The 20,400-nt window shown below is 41.9% G+C and overlaps 1 protein-coding gene across 1 annotated transcript in view; it reads left to right on the forward strand.

The window, feature by feature from the left end:
* SRBD1 (S1 RNA binding domain 1) overlaps window positions 1-19,438 on the forward strand; it is a 180,245-nt gene extending 160,807 nt beyond the window's left edge. The window contains exons 21-22 of the mRNA XM_075863219.1: window positions 9,114-9,298; window positions 18,874-19,438. Coding sequence (XP_075719334.1) covers window positions 9,114-9,298; window positions 18,874-19,163 — 475 coding nt within the window. The 3' untranslated portion in view covers window positions 19,164-19,438. The remainder of the gene's footprint in view (window positions 1-9,113; window positions 9,299-18,873) is intronic.
* The last annotated feature ends 962 nt before the right edge of the window (window positions 19,439-20,400 follow it).

Consider the following 20,400-nt stretch of genomic DNA (forward strand, 5'->3'; position numbering starts at 1 on the left):
GCACTGCTTGAGTCGAAACGTAGCACTTTGTTATTGGGATGTGTTAATAAAACAGTTTTACACCTTTGCCGTAAGGATGCTGTCCTCAAGTTTTTTGCTTTAAATGTGGCACTGTCATAGGGTGCCACCTTTTGTATTATGGCAGTTTCATCAAATTTCTGATCTGATAGATCTGCCCCGGTCACCTGTAAGTGCTATTGTGAAGTGCAAGGGGCTATGAGTAACAGCTCAGCCATGAAGTGGTAGGCCACGCCGAGTGTTGAAGCACAGTGCGCGTAAAAATCGCCTACACTCTGTTGTATCATTATCTGCAGAGTCCCAAACTGACTCTGGAAGTGGCATCAGCACAAATACTGTGCATCCGGAGCTTCATGAAACGGGTTTTCATGGTCACTGCACACAAGCCTGAGATCACCATGCACAATTCCAAGCGTCGGATGGAGTGGTGTAAAGCACGCCGCCACTGGACTCTGGAGCAGTGGAACGTGTTCTCTGAAGCGATTAATTATGTCTCACTATCTGGCAGTCTGATGGAGGATTCTGGGTTCTAGGTCAGGAGAACGCTACCTAGTGGAATGCATAGTGCCTACTATAACATTTGGTGGAGGAGGGATAATGGTCTGTGGCTGTTTTTCATGGTTTGGCCCCTTATTTCCAGTGAGGAGTAAAGTTAATACTTCAGCCTATGAAGACATTATGGACTATGATATGCTTCCAGCTTTGTGGCAACGGTTTGTGGAAAGCCCTTTCCTGTTCCAGCATACCTGGGAATCTGTTCACAAAATGGGGTCCATAAAGACATGGTGTGAGGAGTTTGATGTGGAGAAAGTAATGTGGCTGCACAGAGCCCTGACCTCCACCCCATCCAACTTCTTTGGGGTCAATTGAAACGATGATAGAGAGCCAGACCTTCTCCTTCAACATCAGTCTTTGACCTCACAAATTCTCTTTGACTGAATGGGCCCAAATTCCTGATGACACAGTCCAAAATCGTGTGGAAAGCCTACCTAGAAGAGTGCAGGATGTTATAGCCACAAAAGCAGCCCCATCCTCCATAATAACGCTCAAAGTTTTACAATGAGATGTCCATCAAGCTCATATAGGTGTGCTGGTCAGGTGTCCACATACTTTTAGCAAGGTAATTTATTTGAGTGCAGAAACCTTTGGCCATTTCAGTGTAGCATTTGGCAATGTATTGCCCAATTGACTATCCACCAAGCACAAGTTCAACTGTGAAGATGGTCATACAGGATCTTTTGATTTTTTTGTGTTTTTTTCCTAACAGTCAGGCCATGGATGGATTGCATCAAGACTTATTTTTAGGGCCATCCAATATAACACAATAGGAGTTACCAATATGTTTAAAAATCCATTTGAGCATCCATAACATTTTTCTCATTGAGAAGAGATGGTTTAGACCTTATTTCACCGGGACAACATATCTATCTCAACAACCTTCAGTGGGACAAGACATATTTCCATGAATGTTTGTCCTAACTATCAGTCATTTTTTGCAGCTTTCCATTGTAGCAAAGGGCCTTTAGCATGTCTCTTAATCAACTAGAAAACCAACTCTTTCCTCTGGATATTTTCATAGATTACTAGAGATTTGCAATAGTGAAGCATGTAAGCAGCTCTGATGTTCATAAACAAAAGGTTGTAGAGGTTGTCAGAGAATAGACAAAAACGAGTCTGCCTTTTTTTTTTCAGAAATGGCGCCACTCATTTCCATGAGTTGTCTACTAGAAACAGCCAATGGTCAAAAGTGTTAGGAGCTGTTTTGGGGGGAAAACACACTATCTAAGTCATGGTAATACAGAAGAGGTATAGGTAGACTTTTTCTTACTCAGAATAGTGCGGATAGCTCTAATCCTTATTAAACTTAAAGGTTAAGGGCCTGTTCACATCACCGTTGCCCTTCCCTTGTGGGGTTCCGCTGGAGGTTTCTGTCGGGTTAACCCCTCAACAGAAAGGCAAACGGAAACCTAAGCTTCAGTTTCCCTCACTCTTGATATCAATGGTGATGGAAACATTGCTAACGGTTTCCTTTTGTCAGGGTTCCGTTGTTTTGACGGAATCAATACAACAGTCGACTGCGCAATTGATTCCATCAAAAACTACAGAACCCTGTCACAACGGTGACAAAGGAAAACCATTAGCTAGGTTTCCGTCATCATTGAGTTGAATGGTGAGGGAAACGGAAGCTTAGGTTTCCGTTTGCCTTTACGGAACACCTCAGTGGAATGGAATGGTGATGTGAACACAGCCTTATTCCCATCTCAGACATATCCATAGTATATGCTATAAATGTCTGATAGATGCAGGTCCCAGCTTTGGGACCTGCACCTATCTCTAGATCGGGGGTCAGCCAAGCCGGTTTCCGCCTGGTGGGATGCCCACTTGCTGCCGCATCCTGACGTAGACTCGGTGACAAGGTTGCCGAGATTAGGGAAATAGCTGAGCTAATCTACACTGTTTCAACAACTCCCATTCAATTCTATGTAAGTTACGGAAATATTGAAGCTCAGCTGTTTCTGGAACCCCCGACCACCTCTGCACCAATTCCCCGCCCGGAGGTGGCGGCCAGCAGCCATCCCACCACACGGGTACGGGGAAACCCTGATGTCGAAATAAATGCGTGTCTAAGTCTTCTGGTGTTTAGTTCTTGGACCACAGGTGCAGGATTTTAAATGCATCTCAACCACATGGACAGCACACAGACATAGATCCCTCTGGACATGTTTCAAGTCTATGGATGAGACAAGCAGTGCTCCACTGTACTCGGTCTCAATATCTAACATGCTGGTATATTCCAGGAGGCTTCTTTAAAGGAGTTGTCCGGTTTAGAAATTCTGAGGGGAATTCTGAGTTAATAGAGGGGGGGTCTTCTGTTCAGGATCCTCATCTATTAGCCAGAGTGGAGATCGGTTACAGATAGTCTCTCTGGAGGACCTGCCCTGTCCTGCTTCATTTCAACTGTGGTGGCGCTGAGAGGAAATTGGACACTTACTGTCAGATTTCCAAACAGATTACAGCTGATCGCTGGAGCTCCCAGCAGGGGGGACACTTTGTGATCAGTTTATTGTCAAGGAACCCTTCTAACAAGTGGAGATTGTTCAACGCGGAGTACCTATTTACTGGTACCTTTAGGAAAAGTATCCAAAAATCAGCGCATTGTTATGTCCCAACACATGAGACATTACTTTAAATATTTTAGCAACATGTAGTTCAGATGTCCATAGTTCTTTTTTTTTCTTCTCTCTGTCCGTAATAGAAATAAGTGGTATATTACCTCTTCATTAAAGTAGCTGATGTGCCTGTGATGTCACCCACTTTCCTTTTTGTGTCTCTCAGCATGTCTTTCTCATGTGGATGATGATAGCTCATACATATTTTACACCACATAACAGCATATAATGATTTTTGTTTTGTTTTGCAAGAGCTAGTGTTGCAGCACCATTAATCTTGGGGTATTGGAACAGAATGTAATGGGGTATCACGTTGCTGTAGTGTAACACATGATACTCTTTGCTCTCGAGTCATGTTACTTGAGCATGCTTTTGCCATGTAAAGCGTAACCACACAAGGCTGTCTATTGTTAACCCTTTAGATGCACCGTTCCTTCATGTGTGTGTACACATATAGGTGATCAGACTTGATGGACCTCATAATGTTCTTAATTGATCATAGATCAATTTAGTGTTAGGATTGATCTACAGCAAGAACGTATTTTTACTGTATTCATTACCATTTCTAGGTTTATTGTAGAGGCAAAGTTTTACATTCCACATGTTTCTCTTAAAGGCGCAGTCTGTTTTCTGACATACAGGCTCCTCCACTTTATTTATTCTCCATATGATCCCAGACCGTCTGAACCTCATCCGCTTCCTGTTCTCATTGTATAGTAATAACGTGTCATTGTTCCTCACATGACTGCAACAGCCAATCACTGACTGCTGTGATGTCATCACTATTAACTATTTTGAGCTGCTGTGATGACATCACTATTTTAGATTTTGTAAATCCCTTTAAGCTAAGATTCTGCTACTACAAAGCTGCCATCATCCAACCTTCCCTTCATCAATCTTCCTCTCACTCTTCCTTTTTGTTCTCTATTGGAACTCTTCTTTCCATTTACCTTTTAGTTGTATTTTCCTACATTAAACTTAATTTACATTACCTACATTATGTTGCACATTCCCTTTCTAAGCTTAGCGGACCTCTGTCCTTTCATCACATCAATGGGTGACCCTTAGCCTCTGACTTTAGGCTAGATAGTCTTTAGTTTGCTCTTTTTCTTTTAAACAAACCAATTCTTGCCTCTTTTGTCCTACAATATGCAGTTTACGTTTTTGCTACATTAGCACTTTTGTAGTTTATGCTTAGATTTCATTACTTACAGTATGTGGTCCTTGTTTCACATCATAAAACTGTGCTTTGTCCCTTTATTACCTACTATAATTTACCCTTTTCCTGCTATTTCCATGCACTTATCTTTCCCTAGTCTTTCCTATATCGAACCCTTGTATCCTCCTTCACCGTAGTAAAGTACCCCATGCATTGTCCTTTCCTATGCTAAGATGCCCCTTACCTCCTCCCTCCCTGTACTAAACTGTCCCTTGCCTCCTAGTCCTCTATAGTAAATTACCCTTTGTCTGCTCTTTTCCTATACTAAACTATCCCTTGTCTCCTTTATACTGACCTACCCCATGCCTCCCCTTTCTTATACAGATCTATCCCTTGCCTCCTCTTTATACAGAACTACCCCTTGCCTCCTCTTCCTTATACAGAACTACCCCTTGCCTCCTCTTTATACAGAACTACCCCCTGCCTCCTCTTTATACAGAACTAGCCCCTGCCTCCTCTTTATACAGAACTACCCCTTGCCTCCTCTTTATACAGAACTACCCCCTGCCTCCTCTTTATACAGAACTACCCCCTGCCTCCTCTTTATACAGAACTACCCCCTGCCTCCTCTTTATACAGAACTACCCCCTGCCTCCTCTTTATACAGAACTACCCCTTGCCTCCTCTTTATACAGAACTACCCCCTGCCTCCTCTTTATACAGAACTACCCCCTGCCTCCTCTTTATACAGAATTACCCCCTGCCTCCTCTTTATACAGAACTACCCCCTGCCTCCTCTTTATACAGAACTACCCCTTGCCTCCTCTTTATACAGAACTACCCCCTGCCTCCTCTTTATACAGAACTACCCCTTGCCTCCTCTTTATACAGAACTACCCCCTGCCTCCTCTTTATACAGAATTACCCCCTGCCTCCTCTTTATACAGAATTACCCCCTGCCTCCTCTTTATACAGAACTATCCCTTGCCTCCTCTTCCTTATACAGAACTACCCCTTGCCTCCTCTTTATACAGAACTATCCCCTGCCTCCTCTTTATACAGAACTACCCCCTGCCTCCTCTTTATACAGAACTACCCCCTGCCTCCTCTTTATACAGAACTATCCCCTGCCTCCTCTTTATACAGAACTACCCCCTGCCTCCTCTTTATACAGAACTACCCCCTGCCTCCTCTTTATACAGAACTACCCCCTGCCTCCTCTTTATACAGAACTACCCCCTGCCTCCTCTTTATACAGAACTACCCCCTGCCTCCTCTTTATACAGAACTACCCCCTGCCTCCTCTTTATACAGAACTACCCCCTGCCTCCTCTTTATACAGAACTACCCCCTGCCTCCTCTTTATACAGAACTACCCCCTGCCTCCTCTTTATACAGAACTACCCCCTGCCTCCTCTTTATACAGAACTACCCCCTGCCTCCTCCTTCCTTATACTAAGCTGTCCTTTGTCTTCCCACTATAATAAACTAACTACCCCTTGCCTTCTCCGTCTCTATACTAAGATACCCCTTATCTCTTTTTTTTCCTATACTTATGCTTCTGACCATGGGAACCATTTATTATTGCTGCAGAAGACTTTATGAAATGACAATATCTACATGTGATGAATACAATTCTCCATTTTCTTCTGGAGTAGGGATTGATGCTTGTGAGGACAGGCAGCATTCACCAGCAATGGCCAGTCTATGCTTTCATTCATACTTCTGGAGGATGTACATGTGAAGCTTCTTTATGTAGAAGTGTTAACGCTTCATCTGTTCCCATTTATTGTTGTGTATAATTGTAATGGATCATTTATCTGCTCACAGCTTGTATGTATAATGATCTCCACGCTGCCTGCCTGAGCTTAGTGGGGATGAAGATCTTCTGATATGACATTGCTGGGGCTTGTGAACTCGAAGAACCCTCATTTTCTAGGGCTATGGCACTTTATTCAGCACATGAACTGCTTTGACATCCCTTTTGGTGCTTTAATTAGAATATGGTGTCAGATTTTCCGTAATAGTCGTAGAAAACGTTCAGTTGGCCAAACTCAGAGACTCCACCAAAGTCATCTTCTCACATCACTATTGAGGCTTGGGTTTCCACTTTAAAGGGGTTGTCCATGATTAAATATTACATTTCTGTGTTAGATCATGCAAACATAATAATACTCCTGTGTCTACATATCGCTATTAGATACTTGCTATGGCGCCCCCTGCTGTTTTTTTTTTAGTCTCTCACAACGTCCACCTAATATGTTCAGTGCCGGTGAGGAGACACTTTTATTCTGCCGATTCTTAAATACTGGACCTGCACCATAGCAGAAATCGCTCTGCCGCCCATACGCTAGAGGATCCAGGTGGTAGGACCGAGCTACTGAGCATGAGTTTCCACCGGCACTGGAGAACGCCCACCACATTCTGAAGGGGAATCAAAAGGACACCAGGGGGCGCCATAACAAGTATTTAACAGCAATACCTAGACACAGAAGCATTTACAAAAATGTTATTCCAATTGAAAAAATGTTGTTTTGCGTAATCTAACAGATAAATGTAATACTTAATTTTGACAAAATCTATCTGCAGACCTCCCTATATCTCTCTATATCAAATGCTTATATCAGTAAGCTAGTACTGAAAGGACACCCCAAATTTCCAATTGAGACCATAATGAACTCCCCGCATCTTCCACCATCTTTTTACTAGGACGGTACCATAGCACCCAGAAGATCAATGCAATAGTTAATAGAGAAATATAATATAATAGAAAAAGTTGACTGGCACACCGTGTTTCATAACTTGCTCACCTTGAAGTGCTCTCAAGTCATCATTTAAACTTTCTTCTTAGCAATGACTTTTATAAATAGAGCCGATCAATACAATGCATTATCACTAAAGTCTAACATTGTATTGATCGCTCTCCCGTCTTTATCCTGGGCATCCTCACGCCGTGTTTGAGCAGAGACTGGATATTAAATATCCATCCAGATTAAGTTCGTCAAAGTCTAAAATCAAGCACGCTTTGGCAAATCTTCCATCCTGTTGTAAATGGGCCAGTTCTGTCGCTAGTCGTTGTGTATTTGATAGCTGAGTATTACGCTGCTTTTCCCTGGTTACAATATGACCCTGTTTGAAGGTGGATAATCACTTTAAGTCATCGCTGTGTATGGCACGTAAAAAGCAAGATTGGGTGTTCAAAGGCTTTACCCAGTGTTTTCTTTCTCCTGATGTGTAAAGCTACTACAAGGACGCTTCGTTCATGTTTTCCCGGAGATCACCGGATTAACAGTCTTCCGGTAATTTGGTTACAGTGCTTAAATCTCCCCATGTATGTGACTCAAAGATGATTTTAGAAATGTACGTTCTCATTTTTCATCATCTTCAGTTGTGGTCGGGCAGGAGAGTCATCTTTTGTAATAGTTGCAGTAAATTGTATGATTAGCCATGAAATAATTTATGTTCACATATGTTTCTGCTTGACGATGAATTAAAGAGTACATTATGATGTTATAGATTTCTTCACGTACAGACTTCAGTGTCTGTTAGGTATGTTCAGGGCCAGATCAAGGTCTGTGGAGGTCCCTGGTCACACCAGCGTAATACTGACTTAATATGGCCCCAATATATTGCCTAAATAATTCCATTGTACTTGGCTAAATAACAGTATCACACATTCCCTGTATAAAAGTTCCATGCAAAGAACATAAAACAGTTCTATATGGCAGGACTGGCCATAGGTTGGGCGGTGCCCCGTATAGCACCTTGTTCTGCCCCCGCCCCCCTTACTGTGTACCTTTATAGTGCCCAAATAATACAATGATATAGTGTACAAATAACAGTGCCCATAAATCTACAACATGCACTGCTGCCTTTTCTTAGGTTTAGGCATAAATTGTGGGATGGGGGTGCATGTTCAGGGGAACCAGGCCATAATGGCCGGCGGCGCCCCTCTTTAGTATGCACTCTGTGCAAACCCCAAGGCTAGCCCTGCTGTACTGTGCCAATGTAACAGATTTATATGTTCAAAAGAAAAACTCTGTTTATTACCTAAACCAATTCCTATATGTGACCACGATAAAATTAGACCATGGCGGAGGCAGAGGAGTGGAATTTTGCAAATGGTGGAGACCCCAAGGCAATTGCCCCGTCTGCCCATGGACTAAGCCCTGGGTAGGGTCTAACAATTGTTTTACGATAATATTTAATATGACTATTATCGGGTCTAATTATTATATATAAATATATCCACGGCGCAGAAATGCAGACCCATAATGCACTGTGCCAAGGTGCAACAACCAAATCTCTCTTAGCCGGTGCGCATCCTCCTCACAGGCTAGGAGAGCTCCGTTCTCATCTATGTGGCAACTGTATTGGCCTCATAATAAATGTGTTGCATCTTTTGCTGTCTGTGCGCCAGAAAGGGAAATCTATGCCAGTTACGAGATGGCGTAGATTTATCTTATAATTGACATCAGTTTGTGGCGTAAATTATAATAAATGTGCCATGCTGCTGGTGGCCATATCCCCATTCAGCAAAGCTGTTTCCTTATTTGTCGTTACTCTTCTTTAATACCAGGTCATTATTTGTATCACTGTATAGAGAAAGTAGTAGTAGAGCCGTCAATCAAATTGCAGTTATTCTTTTTCTTTACGGTGACCTATATCATTATATAATGATCTTAATTTACTCTTTCTCTATAATATTATGTACATTTCAGAATGACTTGGTACATTTATTGATATTGTGTATATGTCTATTACAGGTTTCTGGTGCTTGTTGGTGGAAATACCATGGACATAGGGACGGAGAAAATACAGAAGCAAATTAATGGATCCGTTGAACAAGAAGGAGTCGATAGAGTAGCTGAAAAAGTAAAAACCACAGTACTCACCTTGCAGCTCATCATTGATGGTCTCTCCCAGCCCCAAGGTTACGACATGCGTACAGGTAAACAAATCACGGTCCTACATTCTCAATTTTTAAACCATTTATTTATTTTTTTATCTACATCTGATCTCTATGAGGGCTCTAACTTATACTACAATCCTCTTGAGATTCAGCTGTGTGCAAAGGGCTGCTCATGAATAGTTGCTAAAAGCTCCACCCATGTCCAGCTCTTTTCGAATACATAATTTAGCAGCTTCTTCTACATGCTGACAGCTGACTGGTCTCTTATTTGATCTTACCACTGACCAATAGCGGATGTGATTGATCGAAGCCCTGATTGAAGAAATCTACAAGCTCCACCCCATAGACTCATTCACAGATAGGCCAACGCCTTAGACTCATTCACACCTTATTACTTGAAAGAAAGCACAAGAAGTTCCTAAAAAAGCAAAGATTATATTATGAATATGATTGACAGTCCAACTGGCATACATACCTTACAATCATACATGCAGACTGACGAGGTCTTTTATACGGCCTTTGGTTGCAGCTCTGCCCATATGCCACGTAGGCCAGTTCTCTCTGGATTTAAGGCTCCTGGCCTACTCTATCTTGGTCTGGATTCCATTTCGATATTTATGTATCATTTTAAACACTTCATAATTACCTATATGTGGTGTTTGTCTTTTGGATATACAGAGAGACCTACTAAGTACAAGTATTTAAGAAGTAAAGTCATTTTTCTTCTAAGACTTCAAACAGAACATGGCTTTACACTGAAATAATAATCCCTATTTTAAGGTTGGTCTTGTAGCAGGACACTGTATCCTCCCCATCTCCATGTCCACAAAGAGTTTGATTGAAGAGATCACTGAAAACTGTATTTGTCTTTGTGGATGGAGCTCATAAATCACCCATTTATCAGATCCAGCATCAACCGTCCCAAGAAATAACATCTAGCCCTTGAAGTCGGCCCTGTCATGAGCTAACCACAGTCTTCCATCGGTCTCTGGTGGCTTTCTTTAATAAGTGCGCATTTCTTGATTCACAATTTATATGGCATGTAATTTATTTTCAGATTTGAATTCATTTCCTGAATATGTGGTCCCCTGACCACAAAAATGAGTCGTTTCACAGTAGAGCTTTCCTTCTTACTCACTTATTATTTGCCCTTCTTTATAGATGTTCCCAAGTGATTTGAATGTTTTTTTTTATATGTCTATAGAATTTATGGCGATTTATTTTGCCGGCGTAAATGTTCAATTTCAAATGAAGGGAAATTATTAAGCTGGAGAGAAATGATTTGTTGTAATGCGACGTCTTTTAATGTGTTTCCGTACAAATCTGTAATCTTAAGAAGTATGACCCTCCGTCTGGGATCACAGACGTCAACCCGCTGTATCTGCTCTTAAGAACATTTGTTTCCAGTGAACCACACGTCCCAGCATGCATTGGAGCAGGGCTGAATGTAATGTTTTGTTTATCTGTTGTGTATAATTCACAGTATATTGTTGTTGGTGGGGGGTCGCACATGAGGCGGGGGGCAGTACACTATTAAAAGATGTTGTCCCCTGCGTATTACGGCATGTTGCAGTTTTGCCATGAGTTGCACCAAACTGCATTGTTTCTGACTTCACATCTGTAAATATACGGAAAGGCGTCCATGGCCCATCGAAATTAATGGGTCCGCAATTTTATCTTTAATAAGAGATTCATGGGGGGCGTGGCTTGCACTGCAGACCGGATGGTCGCATAAGTTCGGAGCTCCGGTGTAACGAGGCTACTCTAGCGGCAAAACACATCTAACAAGCGGCCACAACACTCACCCTGAATAGGGGAATGATACCGACAGAGATGGGCAGGAAGAAGCCCCAAAAAGCGGTGTCAGAGAGATCCTTGGACAGCTTCTTCTTCCCCGACGGAGGGATCAAAGATGGCGCCGCCGACTCACAGGCATCAGCAACACGTGAATGGGACCGCCCTGTCTCATCACGGAGAAGCGAGACAGAGCAAGAAGGTACGTCGGCTGATACCCCGGGAGCTCTACATACCAGCCAGTTCTCTTTAAATGATGACTGGTGCTCGCCAGTAACACACCCGGGGATAGTGACACCTCTACCCCAGAGAAGGGACTCGAGCCCTGGGATACACTTACCTGCAGCCATGAGGGAAAGCACTTCACCCTCCTCTCCCCCTGGTAGATCTCAGTCACCAATACGCAGCCCAGCAAAACACCGTCAGCGACTATCAAGCCCGGGTGAAGAGGGGAATAATCCACCGATTGTGGAATTAACAGACACCTTCACCTCATTCCAAACTTCTGATAAAATGGTGTCAGAGTCTACGCTCAAAGCCATGCTGCTGGCACTGCGCAGCTCTTTGCATCAGGACTTTACTAAAGTCATACTACCATTTCAAAGTACCATAACTGACCTGGGAGACAGGATCTCCACGGTGGAAAGTAAAATGGATTCCTATGCAGCGGCTCACAATGAAGTGGTAGATTCCCACAGCTCCATGGAAGATAAATTATCCAAACTACAAGCTAAAATGGTGGACTATGAAGATAGGAACCGAAGAAATAACATAAAATTCCGGGGGATACCGGAAAATGTTACCTCTGCAGAGTTACAGCCCTATCTGAAGAAGTTCACACAACGTTTATTGCCGTCATGCGTTGAATACGAGCTTAGCATCGACAGGGCGCATAGAATCCCTAAGCCTAAGAATCTTCCGGACTCCGTACCCAGAGATGTACTGGCCAGATATACATTTTTCACGACCAAAGACCGGCTAATGGAAAAGGCCAGAAGGCAACAACCACTTCCACCGCCATACACAAATATTAAGCTATTCGCTGATCTCTCAGCGGCGACTCTCCAGGCCAGGAGGGACTTGACAGACATCACAAATCCTCTTCGCAAGCATGAAATTCCTTACAGGTGGGGGTTCCCTACGAAGCTTATAATAAACCGAGCTGGGGCTATCCACGTTGTTTCATCCCTCAGAGAGGGTATTGCCCTCCTAAAAAATTGGAACATTCAGGTGACACAAGCAACATCTACCCCAAGGGTTGGTCCCCCTTTGCGGCGATTGACAGAAGAATGGACTGTAGTTGGTAGTACCTAACTTTTAGCTGAGCCGTTTAAATAGTATTCAAGAGTGGCTCGAACACCGAGCATTGTCGTGTTTAAATAGTTCTTACTCCCCAGAACTATTGGTTCATCATGATACCAAGGCACTATGGTGCGGTAATGTATGTGCATTGTTTTTCTGTTTTTGTTTTATATGTTTGCTTTCAGTCTTCAATGTTTAACCTGATATGCGCATCATATTGTTCGATCAAGCAAAAGGTGCGATTTTTGACCACAACCTATATGTCTAGTATGCCTGGCCCATATATACTCCACCGAGTATGCACATATTTGCAACACTCAGTCTCTAATAGACTCAATGGCTCTTAAGATTTTGTCTCTGAATGTGAAGGGCTTGAATAGCCCCTTCAAAAGATCTATGGTATGGAGGGAGCTTACTAAGCAAAAATGCGATGTTGCATGTATACAGGAGACCCATATATCTAACAGAGGGCCATCGCGAATGTGCCATAAGGCCTTTCCCACTATATTGTATTCATCATTCCCTGAAAAAAAGAGAGGAGTCCTTATTGCTTTCAGCAGTTCTAGTACTGTACAAATTCACCAGTCAGTGGTGGACCCGCTTAGCAGATACATAATAGTACATTGTTCTATTAACGCGGTAGAATACACTATAGTGAACCTGTATGCCCCCAACTGCAACCAATATAGATTTTTGAATAAATTACTGAAAAAAGTGAATGCCATTAAAAAAGGCCTATTACTTGTGTGCGGGGACTTCAATGCTATCTGCGATCCTTTACTGGATACCTCGTCTTCTCAGGTGCCGAGGAGAAATAAGATTGGCTCATTGAAACAGAGAGAGAACCTACATGATATTTGGCGAGTGCTTCATGACAGTGAAAAGGACTATACATTTTACTCAGCTAGACATAAATCCTATTCTAGGATAGATATGTTCTGGATAGACCAAAGATTGATAGACCAAATTCCCTCGGCTGATATAGGGGTGATACACTGGTCCGACCATGCCCCCATATCAATTACAATAGCGACACAATATCCCCAAGTATCAGATTATGTATGGCGGGCTAACTCATTCATAATCTCACACACAAAGCTATCACAAGAACTACGAGAGTCACTAGCAGAATATTTCAAATTTAATGCCACTCCGGATATTAATGCATTTACACTATGGAACGCACATAAGGCGTGCATTAGGGGGACTTTTATACGTCTGGGTAGCAGGTTAAAAAAACAAAGGGATAGGGATATACAGGTGGCCATGGATGATATCCAAAAACTAGAATTACAAAACAAAAAGCAACAATCACTCCATGTCACCACTTCTTTGGCGAATGCTCGCCTACATCTGAAACGCCTGCTTCTCCAGAAACACGATAAGGCTCTCAACATAATGCGTACACGCTATTACTCTCAAGACAATAAATCCGGGGCATTACTTGCAAAACGGCTGAAAACAATAGCTCTCAAATCACGAATACCAGTAATTAAACACCCCGATAACTCTCAGCCTGTCCACACACCTAGGGGTATCGCTAATGCTTTCCAAGCATATTACAAATCTCTATATAACCTCAGAGATGATAGCACAACACCTCAACCTACTAGAGAGGGAATCAATTCCTTTCTTTCTAAAATAAATCTGCCCTCTGTATCACAGGAACAACTAAATGCACTGAATCTCCCAATGACCAGGGAAGAAATAAGCAAAGCTATCAAGAATCTTCCCCTGCATAAAGCTCCAGGCCCAGATGGCTTTTCAAATGACTATTACAAGACCTTTGAGGCCATTCTAACAGAACACATGCTACCAATGTTTAACCTGGCAATATCAACTGGATCATTTCCTAAAGAGATGTTGACAGCTCTTATTGTCACGTTACCTAAACCTGGGAAACCGACTGATTCCACCGCAAATTACAGACCTATTTCATTATTAAATGGAGATGTAAAAATCTATGCTAAAATACTAGCCAATAGATTACTATCCATAATACCAGTGTTAGTTAAAAATGACCAAACGGGATTTGTTACGGGAAGGCAGGCTCCAGACAATACTAGAAGACTGTTATCACTGTTACAAATAGTAGAGAAATCTATTTCCCCCGCGGTTTTTCTATCACTAGATGCAGAAAAAGCATTTGATAGGGTAAATTGGGAATACGCATTTTCGGTCTTGGAAAAATTTGGCTTGGTGGGCACAATACACTCAGCAATTCGGGCTCTATACTCTAATCCCGCAGCCAAGGTATATGTGAACAATACCCTATCGTCCCCGTTTGACATCACCAATGGCACTAGACAGGGATGCCCGCTCTCCCCGATTTTTTTTATTTTGTCTATTGAACCCCTGGCGGAAATTATTCGGAACTCCACAGATATAACTGGGGTAGTAGTAGGCGGGTCTACACACAAAGTGGCATTATTTGCCGATGACGTTATGCTAGTGGGTACAAACCCCATAACCTCTCTTAGGGCGACATTCGAAATTCTGGAGGAGTATGGTCGGGTCTCATACTATAAATTGAACAGGGAAAAGTCGCAAATCCTTCCTATTCACATATCCCTACCCCTGCTCCTGACTTTAAAAAGAGAATTTACACTAGACTGGCGCAATACGGATATTTCTTATTTGGGCGTTCACCTGACCTTTCCTTCTAACAAAATGTATCAAACTAATTTTCCCCCTATACTGTCAACTATAAAAGAGGACATTACCAAATATTCAAAATGTATCGTTTCGTGGTTTGGGAGAGTGGCGGCATACAAAATGCTGATTCTCCCCAAGCTCCTATACCTGTTTCGAACTCTACCGATTCATATTCCGCAGTCCTTCTTCTCACAAGCACATAATATACTTCTAAAATTTATATGGAACAATAAACGTCCCCGAATAGCGGCTAAAATCCTGACTAAACATAGGAGGGTTGGAGGACTGGGCTTACCTAGTCTCAAAGATTATTACAAAGCCTGCATTTTGGATCAGACAACATTCTGGTGGAATAACACAGGGGATAAAAGATGGGTGGAGATTGAGACTTCTATTAGCGGTTGCAAGTCACTACAATCTCTTCTAATTAACACTCTATGGCAACGACCTAATGGCCCTGCATTTCTCACACCCATCATAGTCACAAACAGCATCTGGCTTCAATTTATATCCACAATGGGACGGGACTCACAACTCCCATTAACTCAGATTCCTATATCTTTTTTGGAGGATCAGATCCCGGATCTGGATCTGAACACCTGGAAAGAACGGGGGATTGGGTCGATACATGACCTCTATGATCAGCATAACACTCTCCACTTCCAAAACCTCAGAGATAGATTCGACCTGCCACATAAAGAATTCTATAGGTTTCTCCAGGTGAGAGATTTTCTTCAAAGAGTAGTCCCCAAGACCGAATATGTTGCGGGAAATATTGTTAGACACCTGATACACTCGGGAGGGAAGAGCAAGGGGATCTCGTTCTATTACAACCTTCTGGGGGGGAAAAATATACTTGTGAAAACTGTGGCCATGCTGAAATGGGAAAGGGATTTGAGAATATCCTTCTCTGAGGAGCAGTGGGAAAGAACATTTCACTGTATATATAAAATATTTCGATGCACCTCATTTCAGGAGGCCATTATCAAAACCAACATGAGGTGGTACTATACTCCCTCCAGACTTCATTTAATGTTCCCAACCACTTCGATCTTTTGTTGGAGAAAATGTGGAGAGCCGGGAACCCTCTTACATACTCTGTGGTCCTGCCCAGTTGTCCAATCATTATGGATAGCTGCACATCAAATAGCACAATCTGTGGCTAACCTGTGCTTTCCTCTGACGCCGGAGTTGGCGTTGCTACTAATAGGTATAGGAGACATCCCGACTACCACACGGACAGTTGTAGCCCATATTTATATGGCTACCAAACTAACCATAACCCGACATTGGAAATCCCAAACACAGCCTCATGTGTTGGAAATCACAAATATAATAAACTCAACTTATATGTATGAGAAAATGATAGCGTCACAACAGCTCCAGTATGCCAAATTCCAAAGGTCTTGGGAAAGTTGGGCGCAGAGTTCTTACTACAGGGGATAGGAGGTGAGGGAGGGGAGGAGATTGGCTGAGTTGGCACGAACTGAAATCTGAATCTAATTCAGCTTACTATGCACATAACAAAAGGATAGTCAGGTTTGGAAAAGGGATCAATGGCTGTAATGTGATGTGATATAAAACAATGAATATTGATATGTCATCAGGTAACTTTGTTTGCTTTGTTTATATGTTATCCTTGTTTTTTGGATGTGAGAATATCGTTTTCAATGTAATGTTATGCAAAATTGGAAAAATAAAAACTTTTTTTTTTGATTTAAAAAAAAATAAGAGATTCATAATTAGCCCCTTGGCGACATACGACGTACTATTACTGCGTTGTCGCCAAGGGGAAGTATGGAGCGGGCTGAGCGGCTGTTTTATACAGCCGCCACCTAACTCCAGCGGGCGGACTCAAAGTTCACTTTGATTCTGCTCATTTAACACTTTAAATGCCGCAGTCAATCGTGACCGCGGCATTTTAATTGTTAAAATCAGGGGGTGCCCCCTCCAACACGCCATCACGCCAGCGTTCCCCCGCAGCGCGATCGGCCATTTACAGTGGTTGGTATGGCAGCCTGGGGGTCTAATAAATCCCCCCAGGTCTGCCATCTTTGTACTCCTTTGAAGCTCTGCCTCTGGCAGAGCTTAAAAGGAGACTGTCCGTATCACGATATACTGCAATACCTTAGTATTGCAGTATGTCATGCAAGCGATCCAGTGATCGCTGGTTTAAGTCTCCTAGGGGGACTAATAAAAAACTGTTAAATAAAGTGTTTTTTTATGTTTAAAAAAAAAAGTATTAAAAGTTCAAAAAAAAACTTTTCCCATTTTTCCCCTAAAGTAATGTTAAAAAAAATAAAAGTTAACATAACTGGTATCACCGCATCCGTAAAAGGCCGAACTATCACAATATAGCATTGTTTAGACCGCTCGGTGATCCCCGTAAAAATTATAACACACACAAATTGCTGGTTTTTTGTCACCTTGGCTCTCCTAAAAAGTGATCAAAAAGTCGCATATACCCCAAAATGTTATCGGTGAAAACTACAGCTCGCCTCGCAAAAATGAATCCCTCACATCGCTAAATTGACAAATATAAAAAGTTACGGCTCTCAGAACATAGCGAGGCAAAAAATTTTTTTTTTTAGTAAATAGTTGTTTGTTTTTTTCTTACAATAAATGGTGCCGTGACAAACTACAACTTGTCCCGCAAAAAACAAGCCTTCACGTGGCTATGTCGACAATAAAACAAAGAAGTTATGGCTTGCCTCCCAGAAATTGGCCGTATCTCCAAGGGGTTAAGGATGAAAACTACAGTCATCTGCATGGGGCCCAAAAGGTTAATTGTCTATCTCTGAAATTGGCCCTAGTGGGGCCAAATTATAGGGAAATTATGTGAGGTCTATTGGAGACTCTGACGTGAGTGACTGCAATCTGAGTTCAAAGTTGTAAAATATGTTGGGGCTATATAACTAATGGGAAGTACTACTATATATATATATATATCCAAATACCCTGTTAGGGAATGTGGGTTCCCCATCGAGGGCCCTCACCTTTCAAACATAGCAGAAACAGCTTTAAAGTGCATCTCTTGCCCTGGAGGATCCAGCATGTCAATGCATTGTATGGGCAGCCCATTAAATAAAATGGGAACTGTGTAATTCTTCATTTTTTCCTAGTGATGATGTTGTTGGGGAATTGAGCACTTCCTGTCGAGTTCCATCACAGATTACAGCTGATCACTGGGAGTCTAAGCAATGGGACACCAAGTGATCAGCTTGTTGTCGGGGGGGGGGGGCCCTCCTAACAAAAAAGGATTGTCCAAAGCGGAGAACCCCTTTAAAAAGTTTCTCCATCCAAGTTTATTGTCTGATTTAAAATCTGATTAATAATCCAGACTGAGACCGGCTGCCGCCAATCTACGTTTCCCTTTCTCTGCCGTCTGCACATTATTGATCACCTTCGTTCATCTGTTAGACCAGGATAATTCTGTAGTAGCACTAGAGTAGATCATTGTATGAATCCACAAGACGGGATCACTCAGGGACTTTTATTTAAAGAATGTTTTAAATATTTATGTTAAATGTAATATTATCCCATTTTTCTGAACCTCATCTTCATTGTAAATTTGTATCTACAGATCACATCCTCCTGTCTTCATACCATCCTCGCTTTCTTTCCCCTGTTGCTTTGCTTCTTCCATCTTTATCCCTCCGCCTTATTCATCCTCTACTGTCCTTTGGTTTAGTGCCTCATTCATTCTTGCTCCTCATCCATTCTAGCCCAGTAAATATTTCTTTTTAATCAAAACTTTTAATTTATAACAAAAAGGTTGTACTTTACTTTTAAAATAGCCCACCATTAAATCCATATTAAGTCGATGATGATGATTTCAAGTGGAAATGTTTCTTCTATTGCAGAATTTGACAAAACTGATTTCAAGACCAATATCGTGTGCCTGGAGGATCTGAAGGTGGGGACGATTCTTACCGGAAAAGTAGAAAACGCCACATTGTTTGGTGTTTTTGTTGACATCGGTGTAGGCAAAGCCGGGTTAATTCCAATGCGATATATAACCGAGAACAAGCTTTCCAAGGAGAAGAGAAGAAGAAGTCTTGGTCTAGGACCCGGAGAGCGGGTGGAAGTTAGAGTTCTAAATATTGACATTAGACAGTCGAGGATTACTCTGGAACTCTTACGCGTTTTATAATTTTTTTTTTATAATCTAAGCTTCTGTCAGGAGAAATTCTGCTCTCCTGACATGTAAAGTGCCTCCGTGATTTAGGATTCGGAGCTGAAGTGCCAGTCATGAATAAACTCTGGCAGGATACTTTGTTATTTTTGTAACGCCAAGTTATTTCTTCTCACATCACTGTCTGAAATGTCCTCTCCTTGTTTTATATATTCCACAATGTGGCAAAAACACTGAGACAGGGAACCCTTTAACTGGGGCTATTAAAAAAAAAAATATTATTTTTTCCTTTACTTTTATATTGGTTCTGTTGTTTTTTTTTACAGGTATGAGCGAATATCAAATTTCACCCCCTGCCTTTAACCCCTCAGCGGGGAGAATGAATCCTTAAAAGGAGACCTACCAGAATAAGTGTGTAAAAGGCCCCTAAGTGTACAGAAATAAGTGAAAAGTTTTTTTTTTTCTTTGCTTAATTGTATTTTTCCTAAAAATAATAATTATATCAGTACTGATTAACAAAAAACCACAGTAGCAAATTATATACAATTTACCCCAGTACATGCCATAGGTGATGGAATAATAAAAGTGATGGATTTCCGTCAGTAGGTATGATGGGTAACAAATATGATAATATACATCTGGAATAAAAGAAACAAATCAAAACCGGATGCAACGGTTCAAGTACGCCGGGTAGAGAAGTAGTAGGTCAGGATCCTACTAGAAAGGATAGGGTAAGGAATCACAGTATATGGTAAGTGCTATAGTTGGCTTTCAGTAAAGTCAAACATTATAGAAAACCAATGAACAGTTTGTATTGCACAACACAGATAGTAGATGGAAAACAATAATGGCATATGTACTGCAAAGTCAATGAATGGGGAAAGTTAGATCGAATGCGCTAGCCAATAATCATCCCATGGAGATCAAAGTGATTGTCTATCAGAAGGGCAGTAAGATGTTCCATAGGGCATACATTTTTTTTTAATCCTAGCGTATAAGACTAGTTCAATGGAGGAGAAGTTTTCTCAAGCTATGAGCTGTCAGGCATCAGACCTAAAGGGCTAGCCTGATCACAGATCTCTACAAGGAGGGACTTGACCTCTGACCAGAATGGTTGAACGAGAGGACAGTCCCGGGACACGTGGGTTTAAGTTCCTACATTGTGGTCACATCGTTGGTATTGTAGGGCTCAGTTTATGGAGTAGATCTGGAATATGATACCGGAACATAAGTGACTTGTGCTTATTTTCATGAT

The sequence above is a fragment of the Rhinoderma darwinii genome, chromosome 4 (assembly GCF_050947455.1).
Source record: "Rhinoderma darwinii isolate aRhiDar2 chromosome 4, aRhiDar2.hap1, whole genome shotgun sequence".
NCBI lineage: Eukaryota > Metazoa > Chordata > Amphibia > Anura > Rhinodermatidae > Rhinoderma > Rhinoderma darwinii.